General features: G+C 43.1%; 1 protein-coding gene across 3 annotated transcripts in view; it reads right to left on the bottom strand.

Moving 5' to 3' along the window:
- Positions 1 to 20,224, bottom strand: part of GOLGA5 (golgin A5) — a 496,232-nt gene that overhangs the window by 466,913 nt on the left and 9,095 nt on the right. Inside the window, exons 5-13 of one of the 3 annotated variants that reach the window (XR_014548076.1) lie at positions 19,629 to 19,752; positions 18,744 to 18,947; positions 17,814 to 17,984; positions 15,965 to 16,093; positions 12,870 to 12,968; positions 11,954 to 12,179; positions 9,148 to 10,065; positions 8,607 to 8,670; positions 5,081 to 5,742 (exon numbers count right to left, since the gene is read on the bottom strand). Coding sequence is in view for 1 of the 3 variants with exons in the window: in XM_083613800.1 (XP_083469926.1) it covers positions 5,662 to 5,742; positions 8,607 to 8,670; positions 9,960 to 10,065; positions 11,954 to 12,179; positions 12,870 to 12,968; positions 15,965 to 16,093; positions 17,814 to 17,984; positions 18,744 to 18,947; positions 19,629 to 19,752 (1,204 nt within the window). In the remaining 2 variants the exon portion in view is untranslated. Of the gene's footprint in view, positions 1 to 5,080; positions 5,743 to 6,549; positions 8,671 to 9,147; positions 10,066 to 11,953; positions 12,180 to 12,869; positions 12,969 to 15,964; positions 16,094 to 17,813; positions 17,985 to 18,743; positions 18,948 to 19,628; positions 19,753 to 20,224 lie in introns of those variants that run through there. The other 2 variants (XM_083613800.1, XR_014548075.1) reach the window with 2 other exon arrangements.

The following is a 20,224-nucleotide window of genomic DNA, read 5'->3' as shown; positions in this document are numbered from 1 at the left end:
TCAGAACCCAAACCAGGGTGTCAGGTCACAGTCCCTTGTCAAAAGGCAGCAGTCTGTAAGCCAAAGAAGTCCCTCATCCACTGACCGCCGCACATCCTCGCAGGTAAAATCTCACATGCCACTTACAAATGTAGTTAGCATCAGTGATGGCAGAACTATGATAAAGCCGGTGGAGCAGCAGAACACAACTGAAGAGGATGCCGTTCGGGTTAGCCAAAAGACAGGCAAGAAAATTAGAGACAGTACGATTCAGACAAGTCTCATCTGGGAAAAAAAGCCACTTTCACAAATTCTTCCCCATTCACGGAAGCAAGCGCCATGTCCTGACAGTACACAAAAACCAGAAGATCAGAACTCCTTCTTTAATTGGCCAGATCCTTTTGAGTTCTAATTGCTATACCGTTTCCAACTTTTTTGTGTTTTCAAATGCCACTTCTGCTCCTGACAGTCGGACAATTTAAATACTTGGGAGTGTTATCCAGATTAAATGCTGTGAGATGTCCGTTAGAGCAAATAGCCGTTTGTTCCGTTGAAGACTTACTGTAGTTGAAAAGCCACACAGTTCACAATTCAAATGAAAACATCGTTCAGTAAAAGCTTCTCTCTTTCACATTATTTTGACCAAACATTTGCTAAAGTTCCTTTAACTTTGTTAAACTTTAGCTAAGAAGTCTTCCGCAAGAAGGCTTTCTGCTTATATTTGCATTGCTGTCTTGTTAGTCGACTATAAATGGCTCAAGGTATCATTTATATGGTCACATTTTCTGACTATGGTGAGGACAACTCACAGCAAAGATCTCTCATTTTCACCCAGCTTGTTAGCATATCGTATGTAGATATCTTCAGTGTGTATTATCAAAACCAGGACATAACTTAACATGATTGCCTTCATGCTGATCTAGCACAGAGAAGTTTGTCTGAGGCTTTTTTACAACAGCTCTAGCACTCAGAATTGTGTTATTAATTTGTCTCTCGTTGCATCTCAGGACTAAACTAGACGTTACTTTTATAGCATGATGAGCAACCACACCAGAACTTAAGAAATAAATGTAAATGTGCTGGGGAGGGGGGAAGTTCTCATAGGGACCAGTGTACAGGAAGGAGAAGGTTAACTCTTCACTCCCCAGCTGTGATCCCAAGGAAAATCTACTTCTACCCATTGCTGCAATCAGTGCTCCCATTAATGCCAACTAATGGGGAGACAACTATTAAGTCTGGTGAGGGAAAGACTGATAGGCAGCTAAGTGAGTGGTACACCAACACAATCCAGACGCAGCTTCAGTACTAACAGTCAAAACTAAAAGACTTAGGTGATACTCTCCAACATTTCTCAGGGACATGCTATTTAATAACAATAACAGTAATAACCCGCCCATCTGACTGTCCCTGAAAAATAAGAACACTTGGAGGGTCTGTGTTGGGTTGCCAGACAGGAAACTTGAAAAAGGAAGGAAATTAAAATGTGAAACTTTCAACAGGCACTCCCATGGCCACCTTCCTCACAGCGATTTTTTCTGAGGAAGGTTGGCCAAGAGAGTCCTGCAATGCAGGGGTTTGGACCAGATGGCCCTTGCGGTCCCAACTCTACTATGATTCTACTTTGGTTCCCTCCAGGCAGGTGTTATGTTTCATTTTTGCATTCTGCAGCATGTCATTGACACGAGAAGTGTGCTAGTGGTGGGTTTTTATACTGGATCTTAGGGAAGCGGGTGGCACTGTGGGTTAAACCACAGAGCCTAGGACTTGCTGATCAGAAGGTCAGCGGTTCAAATCCCCGTGACGGGGTGAGCTCCCGTTGCTCGGTCCCTGCTCCTGCCAACCTAGCAGTTCGAAAGCATGTCAAAGTGCAAGTAGATAAATAGGTACCGTTCTGGCGGGAAGGTAAAACGGCGTTTCCATGCGCTGCTCTGGTTCGCCAGAAGCGGCTTAGTCATGCTGGCCACATGACCCAGAAGCTGTACGCCGGCTCCCTTGGCCAATAAAGTGAGATGAGCGCCGCAACCCCAGAGTCGGTCACGACTGGACCTAATGGTCAGGGGTCCCTTTACCTTTACCTATCTGCGCATCATCCCACTTTCTTCATTGTTCTGTGATGGTTCCTCAGCGTTAGCGTATCACTGTCTTCTGGAAGGGCACCCTTTCATTTAACACAACAAAAGCGAGACAACGCCCATCCTATCCTGCATTTGCGGTGTAAGAAGTTAGAGGGTTTTAACAGGAAGCTGTGGGACACACATCAATTGCAGGAGAGTGCACTCTCCCCAGAACTTTTGCAGGTACAAGCAGGACCGCGTAAAATCACCCCAATGCCATCATGAGCACAAATCATCACGAATGCTTAATAAAGAGGACATTTGGAGGGGCCATTCCTCTCATCTGTCACCAAGATAAGCTGTGATTTAACGTAAGGCACAGCCCTTGGAATGGCAGAGTAAGGAGTTCAAAAACATCGCTGTGCTGCATGGCAAACTGTAATATCAGAGCTGTGCTGCATCAGCGAAGCTCTGTTCATGAAACAGCTGACCAAGATAGAGCAAAAGGCAGATTTAATGGAAAGACAAGAGTAATATAAAAAGAATGCTTAAAAGGTTATTAGGAGATCACAGAATGAACTCCACATGATAAGCAGCTAAGTATGAGAAGGTCTTTTTATTAGAGGCTTTACTGGAAAAGGTTCAGTTAATAAATGAGGAGCCCATGTCATTTGGTACTGCTGATCAACTTCTAGTGAAATGTGGACATTAGATTGGATTAATTGGTTAAAAAACTCCAGCTGACTGCTTAATTAAGCCAATTCTATTTCCATGAGAAATTCAGTAGGTGATCTCTAGTTATGTTGCAGGAAGAAACAAGGATGTAAAAATAGCCTGCTGCTGAATAATACTACTACTAATAATAATACTAATAATTTATTATTTATACCCCGCCCATCTGGCTGGGCTTCCCCAGCTACTCTGGGCAGCTTTCAACAAAATATTAAAATACAGTAATGTATCAAACATTAAAAGCTTCCCTAAAGAGGGCTGCCTTCAGATGTCTTCTAAAAGTCTGGTAGTTGTTGTTCTCTTTGACATCTGGTGGAAGGACGTTCCACAAGGCGGGCGCCACTACCGAGAAGGCCCTCTACCTGGTTCCCTGTAACTTGGCTTCTTGCAGCGAGGGAACCGCCAGAAGGCCCTTGGCACTGGACCTCAGTGTCCAGGTAGAGACACTCAGGCCAATGGCCCCTCTTGTCCAGCATCTTGTTCTCCCAGTGGCCAATCAGATGCTTGTGGGATGCCCACAAAAGCACTTGGCCCACCTGCAAATCCCAGGAACTGGTGGAGGCAAAAGGTGGAGGTAGAATATAACCATCATGGTAAGCAGACTTGGACAGCTTTATCTTCCAGAAATTTGTACAATCCTCTTTTGAAGCCATCCAAGTTGGTGGCCATCACTACCTCCCATGGAAGCAAGTTCCATAGTCTTAATTATCTTCTTGGTGGAAAAAAACTTTCTTTTATCTGTCCCGATCTTCCAACATTCAGCTTCACTGGATGTCTCTGGTGCTTATGAGAGGGAGGAAAACCTTTCTTTATTCACTTTCTCCATGCAATGCGTAATTTTTTTATCATGCCACCTCTTAAGTCTCCTTTTCTCTAATCCTAAAAGTACTGCAACCTTTTTGCATAGGCAAGTTGCTCCATCCCCTTGATCCATTTTTTTTCTGGAAAAATGATGGTAGCACTTGTGTGGCTTCAAAGCCGGACCCTGTAGTAGTTCGGCAGCTGGAGAACAAGAGAGCCATGCTGTACCGCATGCAGGGATGCTAAAAACAAATCAACATTTGATTGGCAGGGAATGATGACAGTAGTGGGTTAAGGGGAAGGGTTAAGTGGTAGGTTGAGGGGAAGGGAGAGCACTCTTGCCTGCAGCTTTTGGAGGACCCTTGGGCATGATGCCCTCAGGAAGAACCCTTAGTGGGCTCAACTCCTCCTCTTATTGTCGCTGCTCCCAATTGGTTCAACCACAATTGCATTTTGCACCAGATGCCTATTGCCTGGAGAAACACCAATGGGTATTAGGGGAAACTGGGCTTGAGTGTGAACCCACTTAAGTCCAGGGTCACCCTCCCTCTGGTTGGTTCCATGTCCAACTGTTCTTGTTGGCACCAGTCTGTCTTAAGAGACAATGGAGTTTGCCTCCAGGGGTGAAACAAAACCCCGGCGTTAGCAAGTACCAATGTGACCTCCCCAGGTTGCAAGCCTAGGCATTGTGTATGGAGGTTCTGGGCTGTCCAGATGACAAGATCCCTCTCTCAGCCTCGCTGATGTGGCCCAAAGGTAAGCTTGGCACCAGCTTGGCTACAGGAGTTGCAGCCTAGGACCACTGCTTTAGGGCACAGTCATTTAGGGTATCTAGAAATTTTAACAGGAACATATATGTAGCCAGTCTGTGTGAAATCATCCATTGCTACATTTCTTGCTTCCGATGCTCCTTTGATTTTATCATCAGAACAGTCTGAGAATAAATTCCAGTGGAAGCCAAAGGGGCCTGATGGCTTGCCCCATACCCCTTCCTCACACCCAAAAGGTCTGATTCCCTTCACCTTAATCACTGTTGTGTTTCTCAGCTGCACAAGCAAAAGGAAGAAAAGTCTCTTAATAGGAAAGCATGTCAAAAGACCACAGGAAATTTGCACTGGCAGATCAATAGACCACAGATATAGGAGGATATACAAATTGCATGAAATCAACAGTGGTCAAAAATAGCTCAAGCTTGGTGGCTGCTTTTATTGCTAGCTGCCAACCCCTTTAATGATGAATCCTCAACACATTTTTTGAATGTGTTTGAATTTATAAATAAATATTTTCTTTCTATTAAATGAGCATGATGCTAAGATCGATACCATGAAAATTTGAAGACAGGAAAGATTTAATAAGGCAACTGATGGGCAATGGCAAAGATGCAAAGAACAAAAGGCACTCAAATCTAACAGTTGCATATGTACACGACTATACATGACTATCAAAATATGGTTCAAAAATATCAGTTTTCTGCATTACTATGGATGACACTCCAAAATTTTGAAGGACCAAAGTTAAAGCAATGCACAATATATTCTTTATTTCTCTTTAAAGCTATTTACAGATAAGGTAAATTCTGAGAAGCAGGTGTCAGGTCTGTGAGAGAGCTTATTAAAGAAAAGCTAAATGTATATTTACAAAGTTAAAAGGTGCAATAATGAATGGAAGTTCATTTTAGCTTCTAATTACAGTTAGTTTCCCTGATTAGAGCCCATTTCCTGCAGGATCAAAAATACAGTGTGCCCCATATCCATGTATACGTTTCAAAAAATGGTGTTGCTCTACACAGGCTTCATAAGTGTGTGCAATGCTAAGGGAGTGACGAAAGACAGAACAGAGGCTAGAATATTTTGAATAGCCTTCTCCCCCAGGGATATGGCTTTTGTCTCACGGAAGTGAAAGATACTTAAATTAGATCACCTGCCAAATAATTTAAGTTTGCGAAAGTAGCAAGGAAACAAATGCAGCCGCTGTCCTGTTTTCCAATGCCAAAACCCCTCTCTGCCTTGCAAACAGTCAGCTGTTGGGGGGTTTCTCCTTGGCCAATGAAGGTTACATAAACCATCTAAGTATGTTTCTGTTCCGGAATCGGGTTTTATTTCCCATTTGGATGATCATGATGCATTTCTGGGGTGTAGGTGAGCAAAACAATCATGACCCAGAGGTGAAGCAGCGCCTGGCAAGAGAGAAAAAGGAGTTAGTGCACAACACTATGAACTGTGAGAAACCCAAACACCCTGGGCAGTATTCAACTACCGCATCCCGTCACCACATGGATTTCAGCTTGTAGAATTGGACTCTCTGGGCACCCCCCATGCACACACCATTTCCAAATCTGCTCCAGATGTTTTGGGGGGACCCCTAGAAAAGATTTAGGGAGTGAGCAGGGAGATGAGAGGGGAAGAATGTTCTGGTGGAACGAGAGACTTTGCACTATGTTGGATCCCACTCCTGAGGCAAAGCCCTGCACTCGTTAGGGGAACTTCATCCAATTCCACTCAGGGAACAGCAATGGGACATGTGCTCACCATAAAACCTCACACGTGCTGATGGGGAACTTGCATTGGCTTGGGGGAGGGGATGCCATAAGCACAGAGACCCATTTGCATTTGTATATCACATGGGTAGGCAAACTATGGCCCGGGGGCTGGATCCAGCCCAATCGCCTTCTAAATCCAGCCCACGGACGGTCCGGGAATCAGCATGTTTTTACATGAGTAGAATGTGTCTTTTTATCTAAAATGCATCTCTGGGTTATTTGTGGGACATAGGACTTCGTTCCTTCCCACCTCCCCCCCCCCCCGCAAAAAAATATAGTCCGGCCCCCTGCTGAAAAAGTTTGGTGACCCCTGGTATATCAGCTCTTCTGCTGAGCAGTTCACCTATGCATACACAGGGCCATTCCATGCTATCCTTTCATCTGCTTTTTGAAGGAAAAATAGAATGGCCCCATAGATGCATATGTACTGGAGGTAAGCTAGGCTGAGAGAGAGAGACCACTTCAAAGTAAACCCAGTCAGCTTATTGGCCAACGGAGGATTTGAACTCAGTTCTTCTCAGTGCTCTATCTGTTGCATCACATTGACTCTCTACCTACCCAAGATGCCAAAACGGTTAAAGCAAAAGCTTTTGGTGCAATACAAAATAAATGAATTCTGACTTTTCCCCTTTTTCACCGAACCGAGAAGGCGCACGCTTGCATTAGTCACAACAAGGGCTCTGAGCGATGGCAAAGTAAAGTGCAGTTTCAGACACGTTATGAAAAGCCTTTCAAATACTACAGTGACCTTGTGAGAGCCTCCCGTGGGCAGCGACAATGGCTGCTGAAGAGATTATAGATTACATTGTGGGAAGGCCGAACCCCCGCTGATACACTGCAGATGCTAACTGAGCTTGGATATTAATCTAAAGATTTTACTGTTAAGTGGGAGTGGACTTTTGGGTCTGAATAATTTTAAAAGATGGGGGAAATTAACATGGCCCATTTGATTTAATATTTGGAACTGGCATGGGGGGAACGACATGTAGGTGTTCAGCTGAAGTGTTTTTCTGCCCCCTGCAGTACGTCACTATTGTGAAGCCAGAAAAATGAAAATCTCAGACACTCAGTACTATGCTCTCGAGAAAGTCATTTCTTCGACAAGTGGAGAGACCAAAAGACGACAGATGAAATTCAAAAAGGGATTGCTTATATAACAAGGCAAGATACCACGACAAAGCACAGGCTGAAGTTCCCTCTAGTGGAAAAGGACAGGAGTTTTACATTCGCTGGAAATTTATTCACCCCTGTAGAGGCAAAACAGATTCTTTTGGGACAATCATGGCATACAAAAAAAAAAAAAAATCTTATCTATCGTGATGATTGAGCAGGAAAACAAAGATGACAGAACATCTGGTTTGCATGCATTCCCAGCACCTCCAGGTATGGTGGGAATGTCCCTTGGCTGAAATTATGCAGGGTCCCTATGCCAGTCAGTGAAGACAATGCTGAGCTAAATGGGCCAGGTAGGGACTTGGGTGGCGCTGTGGTCTAAATGACTGAGCCTCTTGGGCTTGCCAATCAGAAGGTCGGCGGTTCGAATCCCCACAATGGATTGAGCTCCCGTTGCTCTGTCCCAGCTCCTGCCAACCTAGCAGTTTGAAAGCATGGCAGTGCAAGTGAATAAATAGGTACCGCTGCGGTGGGAAGGTAAACGGCATTTCTGTGCGCTCTGGTTTCCACCTATAGGATGGTACTGTATGCTTTAGCTGCAAGGAAGCTGTGAGATAAATAGAAAGGATCCAGGCAGCAACAACGGCAGAATCACAATTAATTTTTTTAGTTTAAATTAGGATAAAAAGTATAATTTTTATTAAAATCTTCTTTAAAAAAATAAAGTTTGTTGTAGGTCTAAACAGTGATAGGGTACAAAGAGAGGCACAACTACGGCAAGACAGCTCCAGGGTTGTGACCATAACGTGGTCATTATCCTGAGCTTCCAGGAACAAACTGCCTGCAGGCTGTTTGCTGTGATGGGCTTGGGGTGAGGGTACGGAACAGGATGTTCAGTTTCCTCTCTTAAGGCAGTCCCAGGCATTCAATCCAAGAGATCTTCCCATGAAAGCTTATCTTCAGGACTGCCATGTGCCTGTTTCAACCTTTGACAGTTCCTAGCTTCTTGCGCCGCCACAGGGCTTCCACGTTGGAAATGCTGCTCTACCAAAAGCAAGTGTGAAGTCAAACAAAGCAACTACTAATGCCAGAAACGGCACATTGCTACTTAAAGGGAGCAGACTATTAATACTAGAAGTTAAGAGACAACTGTAAAACTGCACTGAAGCACAAGACCTTTTTTAAAAAGGCAACAGCCAGCATCTATTGTGCTGCATGATTCCAAGATGCAGCTTGCATAACCTACTTACAGAGCATGCTCAACTGCCAACGTTCATTATATCCCATTTTTCTTGTACATGCCACTCAATGCCTGTCAGATGAAGATTATTTATTATGTAAGAAGGAATAAAACTGCTGTGCTTTCAAAGTAGGCTAAACAGACTCACCATATAAATGATTACAAATACCCTTGCGATGGGATACCGTCGTAGAAAGATTCCAAGTCGAATGCTGCAACCAAATGCAATATCAACATTAGGGAATAATATATGGTTATTAGCTTGCAGTCATGAACTACTGTATAAATCATTTCTGCAGCAGTGGTTAATTTTTAAAACAACAACAACAACCTGGTAAGACAGGGGCTAGCAACATGGAGCCGATGCGCACTCACTCCTGACATGTTCCTGGTAGGTTCCCATGCCCTGCTGAAATGCTTGAAAGAAGCGTTCTGCCCCAGTCAAAAGAACAGGTTGCAGTATCCAGAGGTGAGGCTTGGGGTGGGGGGGCTGTATTCCAGTAGTGGGTGGGTTAAGGCCCACACAAAATAACACACAATGGACATACATTTAAATCTTGGCAACTAAACTCAAGTGTCACTTTCAATTTTCTCCTTTAGAAACTTTGTAAAAAAATAAAAAAGCCACACTCTCCAGCAGTTTCTCGTTCCTGATTGCACAAAAGGCAAAAATAACTCCAGAATCCTACCAAAAGAAGCTAAAAGCATCAATTCACAGCAGAACAGCAAGTCCTTAGAGCTCATCAAAGCTTCAAACTTCTAAATACAACTGCATCCTGGAAAGTTCTTGCATGCAATAGTAAAATGCATGGACGCATTTTGCGTGTTTACAAAGAACGAAAGTCTACCTCTCTGCTGAGACATCTCCCCCTCTTCTTTGACCTTTTTGTAACAGAACCTCTTACAGAAGAAAGATCTGTAATGGCACACTTTGCAAAACATCAAACCCTTTCCAACCCAAATGCTCCCTCTTAAATAGTTGATGGGCAGGAGAGAACTTCCTGGATAAAATTTGGCTGTGGTTCATATCCACCTTGTGGGCGGGAGTTCCTCAACCCAGCTCTAAGCCATCAAATGAGACATAACTGAACAAAGATGTCCACACAGATGGGGATAGATTCTGAAATCCCTATAAGAAGGTGGTTGATCTATAGGTCTTATCTTGTTCGTTTACAGAGACAACTTTCGTTTGCTTACATATGTAACTTTTCAAGATTAACACAGAATACCTTTTGAGGTTTCAAAGAGTATGGAGAAATGGGACAATGAGAATGATTCCTGTCCCACCAGAGCAGTGATGGCAGAAGAATGCAGATCAGTGGGCTTGTATGAGAGAACAAGGAGGGCTCTTTACTTCTAAAATGACCATGTACCAGATTCAGGACCTTCATTCACCTCGCCAGTTTTTCAGAATTATGTTTATATTACTAGTTGGTACTGTAAGTAGACGGGTGGGGTGGGGAGGAAAAGGCAGAAAATCACAATGGCTTCAATTCCTCACCTAAACTGATCTATACTGCTGGCAGCCTTGCGGACTCTGCCATACATTCCTGCTGCATTAACATCAAGATCACTAAAAAGGACAGGAACATTTCGCATGCGTGCACCTAGATTAAAAACAATTTTAAAAATTAGTAGCAGAAAAAAGAATTCATCAACCAGTCGGTAATACTGAAAATCCACATATGACATTACTGTGACAAAAAGTGAAAAGGGCTATAGTCCTACTCAAGAGCAGGCCATTAACCAACATGACTAAGTTAGGTCCCCTCATTTCAATGATTCTACTCTTAAGTAGAACCTATTGGGATACCACCCAAACACAACACTTGAAGGACCCAGCTTAGATGCTACTTGACTTCAACAGCAAGCTCATATTTTGAAAGTCACACTGAGTGCTCTGCAAAGGAATAAAAATCCCAGGATATGTGTACACACAACTGGGATAGCAGAAGGAGCACATCTTAAACTCATGTACACAGATAAATGAGATCCATTTTGGGGGAAATGCTACGACTTAAATGTATTAAGAAGGGGAAGAAAGTATACAGCACAGGCCCAACTCTTCTGCAGGGGCGTTGAAACAAAAAAACTGGACTGTAAACTGACTAAGGAGTTTTAGCTATCTTGATTGCAGCCAAATGACGAATTAAGGCTGCCATCATAAAGACGCAGTTATGCAGAAGTAAGCCTCGATGGAAACAGTGCATCTTATTTCAGAGTAAACTAGTTTACAACTGCTGCTGCACTGCATTTTGAAAGTACTTTGAAAGCTGAGCAGAGCCAACTTGCTCAAGCCATCCGTAGCGTTTTACTAAACCAGTTGTTGTTCTTTAACTCTGGCACCAGACACCTTGTTTGTTTCCGAGTCCTGGACTGTGGTACCCTAGTCCAGATGATGGGATTAAATCTGTTGAGTTGGACTGTTTGATGCTTGGGGGTGGGCTGCTACTGTCTTAGAAGGGTGCTGGAATACTTTTTATTCTGAAAATTCTCCTACAACTCTGTCTAGATGAAAGACTTCCCTTGCTAAAATAACTTTTGATAAGATGGAATGTCCTGTTGAGTTTACTGACTGCATTAAGAACATTAGAATGCAACGAGTAATGAAATTTCTTACTGGGGCAATTGTAATTGAAATCCACATTTTTATATGTCATTGATGAAGTCACTGATTAATTACACTCAATTGACTGGCTCACACCTCCAGTCCCACACAACCTTTTATAATTTCTAGTAGGTTCAAAGTGGGGGGGGGGCTAAAGATAGCCCCCAACCATGCATAGTTATTTTGAAGATTTTTTTTTTTAAGACAAGAGAATCAAATCAAAATAAACTTTGATTTTAAAGTGAAAAGCAATTTTAAGAGAAGCAAGCTAATGACGGCATTGGGTAGTTTTACTATCATTAAGCACCTGACCACAACTAAATAGGAGGGGGGGGGGGAGAGAATATTTATCATTTCTCAAAAGACTGAGCAAAAATATACAAGATAGAATAATGAAAAGAAATAATCAAAGATAAAGAAGGACTTCCTTCCAAGCTTAAACATTTCAAAAACAGGGAAGGTTTTATTTTGAATACGTTGCAGAAAAGTTCTGGTATATTGGCAACAAAATTGCTTGAAAAGGAATTAAAACACCTCCATGTGTCTTCCTGTAGCCCACTGACCTCTACAAAAGGGCCAGATTAAACTTTCAACATGTAAACTGGTTGTAATCAAATGTTTAACAATAGTTCAATGAAAAACCCTACGCAGTCATTGACTTGCTTCTCTTAAAACTGCTGTACATGACCAACTCATACTCAGAGTAGATCCACTGCAACATTTTGCTGTGGGTCCCACTGGATTCTAACTGGAGGGGGGAAAGCAACGCAACCTGCTTAGCTACCAGGTATTTTCCCAGCCTATCCACGTACTAATATAAATTTATTTACAATGCACACGTCCTTAGTGAACATGGTTGTTAGTCGTCAACATGCCTCCATTTTTACCTTCGCCACCGTCAATTCCCACCATATTAATGGAGGGGCCATTGGTTGAAGGACCTTGGGCAGTCTTCAGCTGCTGCTCCAATCGCTCCAGCTGGTAGACTAAGGAGTTCTTTTCTGTGCTCAGATTCTCCAACATGGTCTGTTTCTGAATTAGTGTCTCCGTCAACTGATGAAGCCGATTCTCCAACTCCGACTGACTGCTGCTACCTAGTGTTTTGTTTGTCAGCTAGGTAGAGGAAAAGGGATAGAGGAGATGAAAACATCTTGACTATCACATAAGAGTGGCATGAATCAAATCAATTTCCCTGTTTGGCTCTCCCTGAACACAAGCAAGAATACAGAGCAATATCACTCACTGCACAACTTGAAGTCCCAAGCAATGTCAGGTACAAGAATGCCAGTACAGTGGTACCTCAGGTTATATATGCTTCAGGTTACAGACGCTTCAGGTTACAGACTCCTCTAACCCAGAAATAGTACCTTGGGTTAAGAACTTTGCTTCAGGATGAGAACACAAATCCTGCTTTGGCGGCGCAGCGGCAGCAGGAGGCCCCATTAGCTAAAGTGGTGCTTCAGGTTAAGAACAGTTTCAGGTTAAGAACGGTACTTAACCCGAGATACCACTGTATTTAATATAATTGTTTTTTTAAAAAAAAAACCAAAAAAACCAATACCAACCCAACATCTGGAGCAGTCCCACTGTGGTGCCAGGCCAGTGTGATGCCAGCATCCCTCACATCCAAAGCATTTATGTGCTTTCACAGGAAGCTTTTGGTTTCTTCCAGCATCTACCAGCAGTACGTTGGCTAATGATTCTGTTGTGCTACATTTACATCACACCTTTCTTCCAAGGAAGTCAAGGGGCTTACATGTTTCTCCCCTTCTTATGAAAAGAATTAAAGTCTACTCAAGTTACCTGGTTTCTCAGCTTCTGAATTTCCTCTTCTCTGTCCGATATCCGACTCTGCAGAGTATTCTTTGTCCGGTACAGTTCTTCTTCAGTGTAACGTAGCTCCTGGAAAAGAAATGTATCCAGCAATGATGGTTAAGCAAAATCTGCTTCCTTATGCCACTACCAGGTCCCTTTGCTTTTTACCAATGGATTGTTGTTTCCACATCCACAGCTGAAAGGGTATGTCAGAGTTGAGAAAAAGCATGTTAAGGTTATCCAAGGCTGAATAAAATTATGGACAATGATTCCAGTGCCAGCCATATAGATGAATGGCTGATCACACAAGAATTGTACAAGGGGGGAACAGCTCCAACACACTTTGTTTCTTTAGTGGTGAAAAGCTGACGTTTCACATCTAGATGTTCCCCTGCCTCATTTCTTCGCATTCCTTGCACACTGGCTTCATCTGATGTGAGTTCTGCATGGTGACAGAGACACCTACAGACTCCCAAGCCTGTTAGCAACATCCTCCGGGTATGAATACGGAAACAAATGAGCAGAACTTGATCAGGGGCCCTTTTCAGAACATGCCTCTTCTTGGAAACTACAACTCGGGGCACTGTGAAATAGCACGAGTATGACACAGGACGAAGACCTTGAATGAAATGGGCCTGGGAGATCCATAATGATGCGTTTTAAGGATGGGGATTGTGGAGAAGTGTTTTGGCATTGTTGGCCCTTAAGAGTATGGACAGAAGCCCCCTCCACCAAACTGGCAGGGGCCACCCCAGGCTACCCAGTACATCAAATGTGGGGCTGCCTCTTGGAATATTAATACTGCCCAAAAAATAGTCTGTATGGTTCCAAAAGTGCACTATAGCACTCTGTCAGGTAGAGAGTGGGAGTTTAGTGGCTACCTGCACTTTGGGAGTGTGTGTGTATGGGAGTTTTGCCTGTTTAGGAGAGGGATTCTGAACACCTCCAGTTTTTCTCCGGTGAAATAAGAATTTGGTGGTGCTCACAACACTTTCCTAGATTTCCAAAGTGTTCCACTTTCTCCCAAAAAGGCATATGACCCTTGCCAGTCTATTTGAAAGGCCCATCACTTCACAAGGACTGGACGGCTGAGCAACCAGCTCAGCAGAGAGGACATCTATTATGGAAACAGGCCTGAGTGAACTGGCATTCCCCCTTGCATGCAATTAACATGGCTGGGGTGGGACTGATGGGAGCTTTAGTTCCAACAATATCTGAAGGGCCACAGGTTCCCCATGCCTGCTTACGAGGGAATTTGCACTACATATTCCAGACTTACTCTGCAGTCTAGAAAGGCATTACTTAAGCAACAAGTGCCTCTCTGGTCACATGTGGTAAGTGGATCAAGGGCTGCATACCCTTGTGTTCAGTACTGCGATTATTATTTCATTTATGAACAGATGCATATATACATACAATTAAAAGTCACTACTTATATAAAAACCTAATTCAAATTTGTTTGCACATACAAATGAACAAAAGCCATTCAAATGCATTAAACATCATTTTCAAATCCAATACGGACTGAGAAAGATCTCTATTCTGAAGCAGGAAAGTCTTCAACAGATGCCAAAAAGACAAGAGCGATGGCACCTACCTGACATGTACAGTAAGTGCTCTTTAATGACTATAAAGCAGAACTACACTGTTGGCAGATTTCATCCTCATTTTCAAATTATTTAACCCAAGTATTGCTTAGAAATAACAAGCAAGAAGGCTGAAGCGAATTACACCCAACACTCATGTGCTAAAACAAGCCCATTCAAATGGATGAGCCAGGGTACATTTAAGAGTTTCCACCTCAGAGCCAAAGCACAGGCTAAAAACGGACTGTCCATCAAACTGCAACAGGGCACACCATATGGCTTCATAATACTGTAATAATAAACATTATGCAGCCGCCTTCCGAGAGCAAACGTAGATCTTTTGCCTTTTCATTAGTTCAGCCTGCCACTCTCTAGTTAATATGGAATTTCTGGAAGGACAAGTAATCCTGCAAGATGGAGAGTTCCAACGAGGTAAAGCAAATTAAACCTTTTTCACTCCCCGTGACTTTGTCTTCATCTCACAATACACATGATGAAAACAAAAAACAAACGAGAAAGATTCATGAGATACAGGGAAACCGATCTGTTTCCAAGTGAGCATTGACAGGACCTTTCGAATCAGGTTAGATTACAACTTTTTTTGAGGGCTCTTCATTGACCTCTTCAAGGGTTCATAACATCAAAATTATGTACAAAAGCACACCATGATTTCCATTAATGTATGAACACCATAGCTGTGGTGGTAAGCACTCCATGTCCCTGCCTGCAGGACCAGTGCAGTGTATCATTTAGTAGCATTCACAACAGTATTTATCTACTGCGCTGGCTCTTTATAGAAGCAGTTGGAGTTCTACCAAGATTAGGGCTTTTAAAGATCAAACCGAACACTCTGATGTGAACAGGCAACTAGTGCAAATGTGCAAAATATACTTTCATATGTGCAAAACAAACAGAAGCTCCAAACAGTCTTCAAACGCAGCACATTGCAGTAATCCAAAGTGGAAGTGACCTGGACATGAATGACTCTGGCCAGATTGTGGCTTCTCAAGGAAAGGGCACTCACAGCCAACAACCTCCCTGACCTTCCAGAAGGAAGACTGGATCTAGGAACACTCCCTGGTGGTTTAATTTGATTTTGAGAGGAGAATGCAACCCCATCCAAAATGGCTGAACACTTACTCCGAGATTCCAAGAACCTAATCCAAACCAACAGCACTTCTTCGTCTTGTCTAGATTTTGGTTTGGTAGCCGGGGTCTTTATGGGCTCAGGGAGTTTAATGACCACCTACATTTGAGAGGCTCAAATCCTTGCAATTCTAGAAGATTTTTAATTTAAAAAGTCTGTTTAATAAAAAGTTATAATCCTGTCCTGCTCCACAGACATCATTCAGTAGGCTCAATAAACACCTGTTAATCACACCTTCCTCAATTCCCTCAGAAAGACATGCAGTTCACCAGCCAAAATAGTTTTTCCAAGTTCTGGGTGGCAGGAAATATTTAAGTATGGTGAAACGATAACCTCTCTCCAACACTTACCTGTTTTTGTCTCTCTAGTTCAGCTTCCACTTCTTGCCTGGATGCTTTTTGTGTTGCAATTTGATCCTGCAACTCTTGAATCTGTTCTCTTGTGGACTCGGCTTCGTTTATCTGCTGGGTTTCCATATCCTGTATGATAAGGAAATGTTACTTATGTATGCAATTTCATAAATGGCAATGAGCAGGAGCAAGCATAGCACACAGAGCCAAGCTTCTCACAAGACCCCTCTTAGTAAGCACCAGCAACTCCCTGTGCTGGGAAACTGGGAGAGCGACGGTGCCCCACTAGCATCACCTCACCAGCCACGACTGGTTGCGTGTGATAACTGCAGGGTGGACCTTGCAACACACAACACTTTTCCTCCTCAGCAGTTGGCTTATGTGCCAAGGCAGTCCCACTGGGAGCAACTCCAGAGACTATGGAGAAGTGTGGCTAACTGCACATGCAGTCTCTTGAGTGATGTGCTGGTGGTGCTTCACTAGAGTACTGAAAAGGCCAACTTCTTGCCTAAGAGATTAAGCAGAAGCTAGATAGCCGCTAATCAGAGTGCTGCAATACTGTAATGGATTTCCTTCACTGAAAGTGGGGTGGACCAGATGTCATGTGAAGTCTCTTCCAGCTCTACTGCTCTGTGTATTCTGAACTTCTATCTTTTAATCTATAGTGGCCAATGCTTCAAATCTCTCTGCCAGTAGCTGGAGGCGCCCAGTCCTATATCCTATGGAAAGGTGGCAGATGAACACACACACACTCACTCAATCTCTCACGCTCTCTTTCTCTATGCATCCTGCCCTGTCTCCCCGCAAGATCTCAAATGGAAGCACCTGTAGCCAATGGGTGCAGCCACCTTGAAGCACTGGGCCAAAGATAGGGTTGGTTTAATTTAATGAGCAAGAAGGTAGCACTGGGGAAGTGCAGATGAATTTTATTTCTCACATTTGTGTAATAACACTTTCCTTCCTTTGTATGCTTATCCTATTTTATCCTCACATAACCACCTTGCGAGTTAAGTTAGACTGAGGGAGCTTGGCTCATGTGTCACTTTACAAGCTTTAAAGCTGAGAGAAGATGTGAATCGGGCACATCCTGCTTCAAAAGCAACACCCCAGCCATTCTCACTGTTGTTGTTGTTAAATTAAATTTATATCCTGCCTTTCCTCTCAATGGAGCCCCACGGCAGTTCTCTTTCTCTTCCCCAAGCCCTATTCAGTCAATAAAAAAAATTAAACTTCCAACATCTTTAGGCCAGTGTTGGCAAAGAGGCCTGCCCAAATCCCTGGAGAGCCACTGGCCCTCAGTGTAGACAATACTAAACGAGACAGACTAACAGCCAAGATTTGGTGCAAGGCAGTTTCCTCTGCTCATGATTCTTGTGCCACATTAACCAACCTGGACCCTGCATTTCTGACCCCTTGCAAAGCAGAACAGGTCTGTTCCTTGATGCCACCCCGGCTACCTACAGAGAAGTGCGCCTGGCACCAACACTACCAACTTTTAGGCAACAGGAAAATATGTTAAGACCTTCCCCAGGCATTTGGTTCTTAATGGGGATCAAATTGTATGACAACATGCTAGCCTGTAGTGGTGTTCCATTTTTTAGTAGGTGAGTTGGGTTTTGTCCTTTACTGCAGGATGAGCACTTCTGGTATATGCCATCATTTTATTCCTTTCAGTGTTTGTTTTAAACTCTTTTTTAAAAAATGTAAATTGGTTTGAGATATTTTATGTAGTAAGCAAGAGGGCAAGAAGAAGAAGAAGGAGAAGAAGAAGAAGAAGGAGAAGAAGAAGAAGAAGAAGAAGAAGAAGAAGAAGCAGCAGCAGCAGCAGCAGCTACGGATGTTACAATACCTGCAGTTCTGTCCTCAGTTGCTGTATCTGCCCCCGCAGTTTTTGCAATTCCTCCCTTTGCATATCGTTCTCGTGCCTTAGTTCCTCCAACTCCATGATGCTTGTGGTTTGGCTATCCAGGCCTTCAATGCCAGACCCTTCTTTCAGGCTGTTTATCAACTTCTCTTTCGACTGAGATTTAAGACATAATTTTACTTATCTATATTAGCTGCTTAATTTTTATTTTTATTTTACAAAAATGAACATTACAGCCATGCATAAAACAACCTAACATATAGAAGTAATGGTAATGAAATTGCAAAGTAATCACCAGAATCTATGCTTGATTACACACATTTTAAAAAACCCCAAAAAACCTTACATTTACTACCCTAGAAGGGCTCACTTTGAATCTGGCAGCAGCAGGACTTGAAGGTGATGGCAGCTCCCTGTTGTTCATTCTCAGTAGCTGTTACTTGGAGGGATACTAACTCTGTAACTAGTTATGTGTTCCTGCCAACCAACCCCATAGCTGGGAAACAACTGCTTTCGATGAAAGGGGTGCTGACATGCTAGTTTTATTATAATTATTGGTATGATTTAAATAGATTTTCTATATGTATATTGTTCAATGTTTGTCAATGTTTATTTGTTTTTTAATTACTGCTTTTTCTAGGTTTTTAGCAGCTCCTAAGTTTATCTGTAAGATACCTTGAATCCCATCGGGGAAAAGGTGAAGTGAGTAAGTACGTAAGTACGTAAGTACATAAGTACGTAAGTAAATAATAATAACACCTGAAGATTCTTCTTAGCAGCCCCAGCTATCAGTAAAACATGACTGCATGCATATCTTTGCGGATAAGGCTTGGGTTACCTCGTATGAACATTTTAATTTTTAAAGCGATAAAAAGGAGGGGAGGTATGAATTTTGATCCATTAAATTTGCTTCACCTGGAGAATGCGTGTAGCCTTTTGTTTGTAGTCTACCAGTTCTTGCCTAGCAGACTCCAAGCCGCTCTTGGCCATTTTGACTTGCTGCTGAAATTCATCAGCCCTCCGCTTCTCCTCTGCAGATTTCCTCTCTGCTGCAATAACTGCTTCAGCCAAATTCTGACGCTCAGCTTCCAACTTACCAAGACGAGCCACATACTCGTTCTGCAAAGGAAAGGTTAATGTTTATCACAACTTCAAAACAATAAAAAGAGATGCAGAGAAAAAATGAGAAAACTGGAAGGGACATTGTTGGTGGCATTGATTCTACCCCTTTCCCCCACAGCTATCCCCTGCGGACTGAAAACTGGCTCTGGAGGGTGTGAGAGAAAGAAAGAAAGAAAGAAAGAAAGAAAGAAAGAAAGGAAGGAAGGAAGGAAGGTAGGTAGGTGATCCTGCTCCATAGCAACTAATTATAACTATAATGCACATATGCAAAGGCTGTAGCTCCGTGGCAGCACACAGAAAGGTCCCAGGTACAATCCCTGGAGTTGCAAGGCATTATTTATTATTGTTTCTTATTAAGTCTATATAACTCTTAGTAACAAAATAGGCTCCCAGGCAGTTTACAAATAATAAAAACCTATTACACAAACCATTCATAATTAAGAGATAAAATCTATATACAAGTTGGGCTGAGATGGACTCCTGTCTGAAAGCCAGGACATCTGCTGCCGGTCAGTGTCAACAATACTGAGCTAGGTGGACAAATGGGCAGACTCTGCATGAGGGGTGCTTAGGGAGGAGAAGCATCGCCAAGATTTGAAGGCACTTTACTGCACTCTGTCAATTGCAGTTCCTCAGTCACTGAAGTGAAGCACCAGATTCCAAGTTTGCTGTTCTAACCTGCATTTGTTTGTAGCCTTCCTGCTCCCGTTTGAGCGCAGACTCTGCATCATGTAATCTCTCTTGAAGAGTCTGGAGAGCTTGATTGTGCAGGCTGTTCCCTTCGCTGTTATCCTGTATTATTCTGGAGAGGAAGACAGCAAAGGTTTAGTGAAACAAGATGTGAAGAATATCAAGACACAATCCATAGTAATGCCATCTTTTCCACAGTATTGTAAAATTACTTCTACTTTGGGAGTAGAAGTTTTTGTGTGTGTGTTGTGGACCAGATCCTTATTTGTCCCCTATCCAGCAGGCCAACTTTGACAGGTGGGTGCGACAACTCACCTGCCAATCACGTGATGGCATTATGGTGCCAGACAATTGACTGGTGCTTTATCCTACCCACCCATGGGAGGCCCTTGCGCAAGCACTTAGGAACCACTGTGGAAGGGGCTTTGCCCGCCCTATGCTTGCCAATGCTGAGCACATGGCGGGCAAAGCTGCTTTCTGAAGGGATGAGCTGCGCAACCATGTTCCCCATAGGGAAGCCTGTTGCACAGCAGGTCTAGCAGGCTTAGAGTCAACAGACATCAGCTGACGGGCAGTGACATGAG

This window comes from Podarcis filfolensis, assembly GCF_964270895.1.
Source record: "Podarcis filfolensis genome assembly, chromosome: 1".
NCBI classification, from domain to species: domain Eukaryota; kingdom Metazoa; phylum Chordata; class Lepidosauria; order Squamata; family Lacertidae; genus Podarcis; species Podarcis filfolensis.
This window is presented reverse-complemented; position numbering and strand designations above follow the sequence as displayed.